This window comes from Calidris pugnax, unplaced genomic scaffold, assembly GCF_001431845.1.
Source record: "Calidris pugnax isolate Ruff unplaced genomic scaffold, ASM143184v1 scaffold41, whole genome shotgun sequence".
Lineage (NCBI taxonomy): Eukaryota > Metazoa > Chordata > Aves > Charadriiformes > Scolopacidae > Calidris > Calidris pugnax.
Window position 1 is genome coordinate 1,091,308 of NW_015094509.1, and position 11,550 is coordinate 1,102,857.

Genomic DNA, 11,550 nt, shown 5'->3' on the forward strand with positions numbered 1-11,550 from the left:
CTCCTTCCTTCATCGGCTCCCTCACCAGCTGTGTCAGGGAGGTATCCCCAACACACTCCAGGAACCTCCCAGACTGTTCCTCCTCAGCTGTACTGTATGCCCAGCTGATACCTGGTAGGTTGAAGTCTCCCACCAGGACAAGCACTAGTGATTTTGAGATTTCTCCCAGCTGCTTGTAGAATATTTCATCTACTTCTACATCCTGGTTGGGCGGTCTGTAACAGACTCCCACCATGACATCAGCCTTGCTGGCCCTCCCCCTGATTCTTACCCATAAACACTTAAGCCTGTTGTCTCCATCATTGAGTTCTTGACATAAAATTCCAAACACACAGAGTTACCTCACCTCCTCTCCTTCCTTGCCTGTCCCTTCTGAGGAGTTTGTAGCTGGCTAATGCAGCACTCCAGTCACGCGACCCATCCCACCATGTTTCCATGACGGCAGATACATCAGTTTTTATGCTGCACAGTGGCTTCCAGCTCCTCCTCTCTGTTGCCCATGCTGTGTGCTTCAGTGTAGAAGCACTTCAGCTGGGCTATTGATCCCACCACCTTTTTCTGGCAGAAGCCTTAACTCCTATCTGTCCGTTCCCAGGCAAAGCCATAGTTTCTAACCCATCATTGAACCTTGCATCTCTGCTGCTGCATGGACCTCCATCTCCTGCTTCCACTGAGTCAGCAGACCAAGGGACCTCACCAGCATCCCATCCCACAGACAGTGGTGCACCACTCCCAGGCTCACGTCTAAAAACCTGGCTTCATTCCTTTCCTCCTTTCAAATCTAGTTTAAAGCCCTTTTCCCACTTCTTCGAGACAGGTGTACCCCATCCATCTCCAGCAGACCTGGTAGCATGTAAACCATCCTGTGATCAAAAAAACCAAAGTCCTGCTGCTGACACCAGGCTCAGCACCAAGTATTGGTCTGCTGGCTCTTCTCGTTGACTCCCTCATCTTTCACTGTGACTGGAATGACGGAGGAGAACACTACTTCTGCTCCTGTCCCCTTTACCAGCATACTGGTTTTAATTCACTTTCTGAAATGTCAAAAAATGGTGGGCCACTTATTTTTTCCAAGCTGTTACTGTAACTCATATGTATATTTAGTATATTTCTTAGCAGTGTATCTGTGTGCTTCAGTTGGTAATGCTGACAATGCACAATGAACAGAGATTAACGCAACACAGCTTTTTATACAACTCACAAGCTTTGGTCTGTGTCATTTTGAAATGGTGGTAAGTCCTCAAATTGCCCACATTTCTAACAGCTAATTCAAATTACGAGGGTTCATTGGTCTATCTCTTCTTTATTTTGCAGTCACCACTGAAGCATTTAATCATATAAATGCATTAGACAAAACGCACAAAGCTCAGGTCCCACTGCTGCAATTTCCCTTATGTTCTTGGGTCTTCCCCATGCATGGGGTCAACCCCCTGCAGCGCTACAGGCTGGGGGAAGTGTGGCTGGAGCTGCCTGGCAGAAAGAGACCTGGGGGTTCTAATTGACAAGCGGCTGAATATGAGCCGGCGTGTGCCCAGGTGGCCAAGAAAGCCAATGGCATCCTGGCTTGTATCAAAAATAGTGTGACCAGCAGAAGTAGGGAGGTGATTGTGCCCCTGTACTCGGCACTGGTGAGGCCACACCTCGAGTGTTGTGTCCAGTTTTGGGCACCTCAATACAAGAGAGATCTGGAGGTGCTGGAGCGAGTGCAGAGGAGGGCAACGAAACTAGTGAAGGGCCTAGAAGACAAATCATATGAAGAGCGACTGAAGGAGCTGGGGCTGTTCAGTATGAGGAAGAGGAGGCTGAGGGGAGACCTCATCACTCTCTACAACTACTTGAAAGGACACTGTAGAGAGGTTGGTGCTGGTCTCTTCTCACAGGTAATTAACAATAGAACGAGAGGGAACGGCTTCAAGCTCCAACAGGGGAGGTTTAGATTGAACATTAGGAAGGAATTTTTCACCCAAAGAGTGGTCGGGCATTGGAACAGGCTGCCCAGGGAGGGGGTGGAGTCACCATCCCTGGCTGTGTTTAAGGGCCGTTTAGATGCAGTGCTGAGGGACATGGTGTAGGGGAGGACTTTGTAGAGTAGGGTAGATGGTTGGACTCGATGATCCCAAGGGTCTCTTCCAACCTCAATGATTCTATGATTCTATGATTCTTCCCCCTCAGATGTTTTGTTAGGCAGGAAAATCACGCAGAAATAGTATGCTTTATAATTTGTTGAAAAAATGCCACAAGGTTTGTGGTTCTGTCACACACTGCGAGTAACTTCTGTGCCTGTGACCCATCTGTTGAAAAGCATCTGTCCTGAACATCCACTAGCCTTACTTTGGTGGGAGGTGCTTCCACTGCTGCAGCACAGCAGAGCCATGTGGGGCACTCAAGGCCACTGATGGCCAGACACGGTCTGAAGAGCTTGGGAGCATCTGAAATGCGGGGTTTGAAGGAGGAACCAAGCCTTACTATTGTGTGGCTGTCAACTGCCGAGATATACGCGGTGTAGAGAATCTCTAGTGGACTGTGTTTCCAAGCACGTAGGTGTTGTTTTCTCTGGTTCCAGCTTTTTCTCAGTTAATAACTCCTTTTGAAAAAAGACAGTTGTTTCATTTTAGATTTAGTATTATAAAAAGTGAGTCAAGGCCAAACAAATAGCAGACTGACTGAATTAAAGTGAGATGCCCCAAATAAGGGATGAATCTACTGGGTAGGTCTTGGAGGAGAACCTATCACCAGTTATTTGCTTTAATGGTAGGATCATGGAGCAGTCAGCCCCGTGAAGCTTCCATTGATTGAAGACTTACAACATGCAAGAGACTTTAAAGATGTCCTTAGCTAAAAACTTTAGTACATATGAGTTCCTGTAGCCTTTTTGTCACAAGACCTACCATTTCTACAACACAGTTCAACATTTCACTTGAGGACAAAATGAGTGGGTGAGAAAGTGGGGAACTTGTTTCTGCGTTTAGGGTCCCCACGACTTGGATACTCATTTCCTTCTGAGAAAGGTTAATTCGCATTTGCTATTTTAGGCAGAAGACTTTATGTAACTTTTCAGCAGTGCCTTGGTTCAAATGGAAATGCAGACAGGGCCAACTGCCTCTGAGAGGGCTACTGACTTTCCCTTTTTAGAGGGACAGCCTTAGTTCTCATATTTGCTTATCAATTAGCGCTTTCCCTCCATGGAATGAAAAGTCAGCCAGTAAAATAGAAAAAAAAAGAGCAGTGTGAATACTTTCACAGAAGGTGAAATACACAGTATAAACCAGAAAGTCTTTCCAAACCAGTATATACTCAAATTAATTCTCCAACACAATTTTAACAGGGCAGGACACAGCTTACAGCTCATTCTGATTTGCAATCACAGTGTTTCTGTCCAAATGAAAACCAAGAGGAGGCAGTGACGAACTTCACTTACCATCTCTTCAATGTAATGGCTGAAGCATCTAGGCCCCTTTTTTTTTTTTTTTTTAATTCTGCAGGACTATAGAGGAGCTGCACATGGCATTACGTGTATGTGTACTCGATTATGCATTCTGCTTGCACTCAAAGTCAATGTATTTTCCATGACTATCTGTAGCACATGAATTTGTCTCATTCAACGTGATGTTCAACCTGTAGGTCACAACAAACCTCATCGCTTGCAGAAGTTTAGCTCATGACGCCATAGTAACATTTTACCATGAAATACAGTGGTTTTGACGTAAGCACCAGATTTAATGAATTTTTGATTCTGTGATCAGATGCAAGATTGGCTACAAACCAAAATATACTCATATTCCAGAGTATTTTATCAAACTACAGTATCCAAGAACCAATGCAAGACAAAGTATGCTTTAGACAACGAGGTTTCTTATGAAAATTCAGTAACAAGAATGGCATCTTTTTTCAGCTTTAACATATCAGCCAAAAAAACCCAAATTTATATTGTCCCACTGCTTCTACATCACATGCGGTCCTCCGTGGACTTGGCACTCCCTAGCTTTTTGTACTGAGGTATTTTATATTGAGTAAGGAATATTTGTATTCCTTACTCCTCTGAACCAATGACATGTTAGAATTTTTAATGAGTGGCTAAAATATGTACAAATTTGGGGAATTTTTACGTAGAAACACATAACATGGCTATAAACAAAACCAATCTACATTTAATTAGCTAAATGGATGAATCTCTAACTCATTTCATATCTCTAAGCCAGACAATAAAGCTTTGAAAGGTTAATCAGTGTGCACTGGGAGAATACATCCCACAAAAACCTTAGCCAAACTGGGGGGAGAGGGGGAAGCTCAATTAAAGCTGATTACCAAACAGCTCAGTTGTAGACACTTAAATGATAAGCATTTTTGATTAATATTGCTCACTAAAAGTAGGCATAGTCTATTTCCAGTTTCAGTTTTGGTTCTTCTGTTACAACTTCTTTTCCACCATTCAGATGATGTGAACTAAATGAAATCATTAATCCATTCAGCACACAAGACACAACGTTATTAGCTTTGCTGTAAGTTGCATTACCAGACTGAAACTACTGATAGTAAGCACTGCTTCCTTCTCTGCAGGCCAGACGAGATACAGAATGTCCATGTATGTATTTGAAAGGCACATTAAGAACTGTATTATAATCCATGTCGCAAAGGGTAGGAGGTCTGTGACAATAAAGACTCGAAAATACATCAAGTCATCTCCAAACTTCATGCAATAAAAAGTTTGTATGAAGGTTAGTTCTACTGAGCTGAATGTGTCAGTGAAAGCAACCCAGCCAGAAAAGGCACGATGCAGATCATAGCACCTTATATTGACTTCGGTGTTTATAATGGCCAAGAATTGGCCTTTGAACATTTATAACTACATTTACTGACTACACTTTACAGCATTCCACTTGCTCTTTCTGGAAGATCTGATTAAGTTCAATTTGAAGAGGAAAACCAAGTCCTTTCCTACTTCCTCCTGAAGCCTATAGAGGCTTCATATGCACTAGTACATGGTGTATTTTATCATAACTGAGACACATCTGCTGTTACACTACAAAATATTATGGAGATGAGCACTGTATTTAGCCATGAGATAAATATGTCAAGGTCAATTGCAGGACAATGAAAAACATAACATGGTCCTTGTCTATTGTAGTAACCATCATAAATTTCTTGTCTCTACCTGTATTTTTTATTGCTCATTAATAGCCTCAATGCTTAAAACAAACAAACCAACCAACCACAGAAGTATCAAAAGACGACAACCCAAAAAACCCCAAACCCAAAATCACAACAGCAGCATAAACCAAAATGAACCTTTGTCTCCAGGAGGACAGAGTTTATGATATCCATCCACTGAAGCGGATGAACTGATGTTCTAAGCAAATAAACACAGGTCTGGAGAAGTTCCATACCTTACATAAATACTTAAGAGAATGAGAGCAAGGCAGTTATAAATATATATTATATGCAACCTTTTCATACCATGAAGAAAGATTTTGCACATCTTAAACAGGGAATTTTTCCTTCTCACAAATTAGTATTGCTTTTATTCCCTGTGCTACTAACCCTCCTGACGCACAGAAAGCGTTTTCAGTTCAGAACCTTGACTATTTTTATTGTACAATTAAGCAGTATATTTCTCTCCCCTTACAACTCAGTGACTGGAATAAATGACAATCCTGGAATAACAGTACTAAATTACAGCAATATAAAATTATAATCAGTAATAGAATTCTGCAGTAATGAGGATACCTGTTAGGTCGTGGGTTCCAAGAGATTTATGAAACACCCGCCACTCTACTCAGCAGTGTGACAGAGTAAGCCTATGTTAGTCACTTGGGGGAATTTAGGATTATGTCTCTGTCAGATGAAAACAGAGTCTGTATGAGGAAAAAAAGTGGAAATACACCAGTGTCTGGTCTTGAAGAGTTCCATGACAGCAGAAACGATGACCTTTTGACAACTTTTAGAAAAGATGCAGCTTGTATGCGTAACACAAGCTTTGAGCACAGTGCCTGGGCTGAGCTCCGGGGTGGGTATGAGAAGGCAAGGCCCTACAGATGCCTGAAGGCTCTGAGATTCCTCACACCTGCAGCAGGGCTAGCATTCCACCATCCGCACTGCTTGAACTACGCGAGTTTACCTCAGAAAAGATGGAAAAATAGGACATCATGTCTTGTCTTTGTCAGTACATGCATAAAGGATTATAGACAATCTTCCCTTGTTCCGCAGATCCCTGCCTTCTGCTCCAAGACAGTGCCTGTTAGTGAATGCAGCTCTGTCTGTGCTTTGGCCAGGGCTGAAGACAGGGCAGCTCCTCACATCCAGCCTGAGGGGTGGAGTGGCAGGGGTGGTTAGCCAGAGTTCAGTCCTCTGGCAAAGAGACTGCTGTGTTTTTATTTGTTACTTCTATATACAAAGGAACTTCAATTAGCTGTACGCTGGCTGAGACAAGACAGCCTTTATAAGCCTCAAAACAGCCTAAAAATAGTGCTTCTGTTCCTTCACTGATGTGGGGACTCTCCCATGGGCTATGGTGTTACCGAGAGCTGCATCTGGGCTCTATCTGGAGCCTACTTTTTTGTGGAGTATTTATAAAACTAGCCAATTTATAGACTGCTCAAGTTTATCTTAAGAAACAAGGTGTCTTTCAAAAGATAATTCAGAATGAGCTCTGTGGGTGCTGTACCACTTGCAAGTTATGTAAAGTCAGGAAAAGGGCAATGAACCCAAGGCAGCAAGTGACCACTAGAGCAGCAGCGCCAAGGACACTGGAACACAAGTGACACAGGCCTGAACACACACTGAGGGAGGTTAAACTTGCTCCCATCTCAGAAAGAATAGGGCTCTGGAAAAGAATCCTGCTCTTTCTAGCTGGCCCAGGCACAGCATCATAAATAAATGTGTAGGGAGAAAGAGGAAGTAGGGCACAGCTGACAAAAGGGAGACAGGTACGTAACACCACTGGACTGACTTTCCCTAACAAAGTGGTCTCACCTGTAAAAGACAATTAAGATTTCTAGGGCTAATAGAGCACCATTTTATACGGGGTTTTGTCAGGCTTCAGTGAAGATTGTGTCCTTCATTTCAATAAATAGTTCAAGAATCAGAATTAGATCCATTCAGGGTAAGGTACACAGTTTACAACAAGAATAACTTGCAAAAGAACAGATAATTTTATCATTTTGTATATATAAAGACTGGATGTCACTGTAATTCTTGAATACAGAATACAAAAAAACCATGTATTGTTCTTTTCAAATATATACTTCTACAGTTTTCTAAAGCCACAGTAGTTCTGCCTTGAGACAGTGCTAACTACACTGATAGCTATTCTCTACGAGGAAGCGGAAATAAGACAGTAATATATCTAGATAATTGGTAGCCAGATGTTACAGACTCCTCACTACTCACTTGCAACACAGATAAGCAGCAAAGCTGAGATGCAGAACAAAACAACTTTTAATTCAATGGTGATCTTAACTGAGAGAAAAGGGGCAATATCTTAACAGTAGAAATTAAGATTCCAGAGTCTATGACTCCAAAGGCCTCAATCTGTTGAAAATATCTGCAGAAGTCAGTATATTTCCCAACTTCTACCAAAGTAAAAGCCATGAAAGCATTCAAAAGAAGAGCAAGGCTGCAAAGGAAAGTACTACAAACTGAGGCTGCAAGAATTCTTGCAATGTGCATACTGTTAGAGCCGTCTTTGTCCCATGTGTATTCGAGCAGTATCAACCACAGCAACACCTACTTCTGTTCCCTTCAGACCCCTGGCCTCGTTCAGCACACGAAACACAACTCTCTTGCTCTGGCTGTGAATTAGAGATTGGTAGCAAAAGTAATGAGAAGACATCTTTTTCACTTTTTGCCAAAGTCAGGAAGATGCACAAGCAAGCAAATGCAGTAACTAGATACTTACTGTAGACACAGGCAATAAAGTAGAATAGTAAAGGGAAAAGAGAAAAAAAAAAAATATATATATATTTAAAGTGGGATTCTAATACTGCCTTTGGCAATAGAAGTTTCTGTGCTCTGGTGGGAGCTAAATGACATTTCTTTTTGGTGCTTGCTAATGGTTTATTGCATGTTTTCTAGCTGACCACCTCACACACCTTTAACCTTTGTCAAAGTACATTATGTTTGTGGCTAAAAGCAAAGCCACAGGGAGCTGAGCACTTAACCTGTAAGATTCAGTACACTTTAAGCATCATTTTTAAAGGGGCATTCAAAGGGAGAATTACCTGCTTTGGTCTGAACTAGAGTAATTATTTTCAGTGTCCCATTAACTGAGTACCTAAACCCAGCATTTGAGAGTTGACAGCATTTGGAATTAAGCTGGAGAATCACCAACAAAATAGACAAATACACTGAAATCCACAAAATTTTCCAGGGAGAGTCCTAACTCTCAGCAACAGTGATGGCAACCATTTAACAACCAAGTGTTCAGCAGAGTAACTCAACCTAAGCAACCTGCAATTGATTTGCTGAAGCTGCCCCTCAGGAGGACATCTACTACTAATTATTTAAGAGTTGAGAGTATAAAGAGCAAAGCCACAGCAACTGAACCATAAAGAGATGTCTTGAACTGGGTAGAAGATTGCTTTATTACTAAAGATAATTTTATTCTGTGTTGATGTTTCATGTTATTTGCTTTTGGTAACTATCAAATGAAGCAAAATGAACAGGAAGGTGTTTTTTCCCAAAGTTAAAAACACAATGCTGTAACTATTGCAGCAAAATCCACCCTCAAATTTACAGGAAACTACTATCAAGAACCTGCTTGATAAGACAGTCATAGCCTAAGCAATAAAACTACATATACACAAGAATCATCACCTGAACATCTTCTATTGCATACAATTCAAATTAAAGTCTGTGATTTTTATTCACTTTTTAAATAAATTATTTAAGTAAGTAAGTACTTTCTCATGCAGTGATGTGAAATACTTTTTTTTAAAAAACTTTTTTTCTTTTTTTAATAATTTTGCAGAGAGAAGCTGACAGCTAACACTAACTTTGCTGCTATTTTTAGCAGAAAAGAGTTAAGGCCTCAAAGAAGAACCCTTTCTTAATAAAATTCATAGCTAGATCACATTAAATCTTTAACTGTGTAATCATCTACTACCAACTATTTTCTGTGCTTGCACATTTACAAACTGTGTTGTGGCAAAAAACCCACCAGAACGTTCATTCTTTTCATTAAGGATCTCCTTGACTTGAGCATAGCTACTGCCAAGCTCTATTGTCAGCTTCACTTGCCTGGCAAGATGGCAACACCAAGCTGTGTGGTGTTGTCGATACACCAGAGGGACGGGATGTCATCCAAAAGGACCTGGACAGGCTGGAGAGGTGGGCCCAGGTGAACCTCATGAGGTTCAACAAGAGCAAATGCAAGGTTCTGCACCTGGGCCGGAACAATCCTCACCACCAATACAAACTAGGGGGTGAGGGATTGGAAAGCAGCCCTGAGGAAAGGGACTTGGGGGTGCTGGTGGAGGAGAAGCTGGACACGAGCAGGCAGTGGGCAGCTGCAGCCCAGAAGGCCAATCGCATCCTGGGCTGCATCAAAAGATGCGTTGCCAGCAGGTCCAGAGAGGGGATTCTGCCACTTTACTCTGCTCTGGTGAGACCTCACCTGGAGTACTGTGTGCAGGTCTGGAGCCCTCAATATAAGAAGGACATGGACCTGATGGAGAGGGTCCAGAGGAGGGCCACAAGGATGATCAGGGGGATGGAGCACCTCTGCTACGAGGACAGGCTGAGGGAGCTGGGGTTGTTCAGCCTGGAGAAGAGAAGGCTCCGGGGAAACCTAATAGCAGCCTTCCAGTACCTGAAGGGGCCTACAGGAAGGCTGGGGAGAGCCTGTTTGCAAAGGCCTGCAGTGACAGGACGAGGGGCAATGGCTTCAAGCTGGAGGGGAACAGATTTAGACTGGAGATGAGGAGAGGGTTCTTCACTGTGAGGGTGGTGGAGCACTGGAACAGGTTGCCCAGGGAGGTGGTTGAGGCCCCATCCCTGGAGATACTCAAGGTGAGGCTCGATGAGGCCCTGGGCAACCTGGTCTAGTTGGGGGTGTCCCTGCTGACTGCGGGGGGGTCGGACTAGATGACCTTTGGAGGTCCCTTCCGGCCTGGGCAATTCTATGATTCTATATCATCCCTCTTTCCTCAGATGGAGACACAACCTACCGAAAATCACAAGGAACTCAAGTCTCCTGAAAGTACTATTTTGATACTGTCAAATATCAGCAGAGAGATCATTGAAACCACGCAAGCACATACAGAGAACAAGAGCAGAATAGCCTCAAAACACTGAACTGCGTTTTCTCATACTGCCAGGACACAACTGCCTAGTTGCTCCACACTGATTTTAGATACTGAACATGAAGATAGGACTCCCAATTAACAGCATTAAATTTTTCTTGGATCGCTTCATTGCTTACTTCTTTTTGATAGGATTAAAGTAATACTGCTAAATTCTATTTCTCCAACTTGCACATGTCTAAAATCACCAGGTATACATCCCATTTATAAAGGAATAACCACTGTTGTGTTACTTGCCTTCATATACAGTTATTTAAGAAGTAGGTGTATCTTACCAGGACTGGTTCTGTACAGCTCAGAAGGGCTGCTGATCTTTTGGCAGGAGGGAATGCAGTGGTGGTATAGTGGAGGTGTTTTCACTAGGGGAGAAGAAAAAGTACAATTCCTCTTCAGTAACAGCTAAAATGTTAATACTGGTATTAAAATAAATATATAAATAGAGACAGGCATTTCCTTACCATAGGGTGTCTCTGGTGACAGGGGAAAAGCTGGTGTGGATGCAACAGCTTCATTTCCATTTTTTGTCGGGGAGCAGATTCCCCCATCTATTTCATCTTGGTAACATGCAACAGCCATCTAGAAAGGGCACAAAAAAGCAAAATCACAGTGCAAAAAATTCTGACTTAACCCTACAACACAGTGGGGCATTTTTCATCAGATTGTAGGTTTCATATAATCTGATCCACTGTTACAGCAAGGAGATCTTGGAACACCAAAACCACACAACCACACAGAGAGGACGGGAGCAGGACATCATTAAACACTAGATTGCATTTCTGATATAAATACAGTCATCCGTTGTTCTTAGTGCCACGATGCAACTGTCCCATTGCTTCCCTGTGATTATGGGCACGGAACACGAACACGGAACTTTGGCCATTCACTTCAATAAATACATCTTAAAAAATTCTTCATTGTTTACCTCCTTGGTCTCCCCTACAGGAATCAGCGATCCTGGACTTTCAGCCTGGTCAGCAGGAGGAGACATCATCCATCCACACCTGTTATACGCCGGCTGCCCAGAGACGTTATTGTCATACTGCCCAACGCTTAACTTTCTCATCCTTCCCCCTGCTGCATCACTATCTTGCGTGCCCGTTGCTGAAAACAAAAAGGTAAACTGATTAATAAACTCTTTCTTTTTTCAGTTAGAGCTGTTAAAACAAACTTCACTATTGTGCCTGAACTGATTCTGTTCAAGAAGGCTCGTGGGTTTTTAACTGCTTTACAAAACCACACAGGTTAGGGGGGG

The 11,550-nt window shown here is 42.6% G+C and overlaps 1 protein-coding gene across 6 annotated transcripts in view; it reads right to left on the reverse strand.

The window, feature by feature from the left end:
- Window positions 1–11,550, reverse strand: part of TNS3 (tensin 3) — a 251,867-nt gene that overhangs the window by 42,674 nt on the left and 197,643 nt on the right. For all 6 annotated transcript variants that reach the window (XM_014965348.1, XM_014965349.1, XM_014965352.1 and 3 more), the window contains 3 exons: window positions 11,221–11,399; window positions 10,757–10,874; window positions 10,574–10,657 (listed from right to left, as the gene is read on the reverse strand). In XM_014965348.1, coding sequence (XP_014820834.1) covers window positions 10,574–10,657; window positions 10,757–10,874; window positions 11,221–11,399 — 381 coding nt within the window. The remainder of the gene's footprint in view (window positions 1–10,573; window positions 10,658–10,756; window positions 10,875–11,220; window positions 11,400–11,550) is intronic.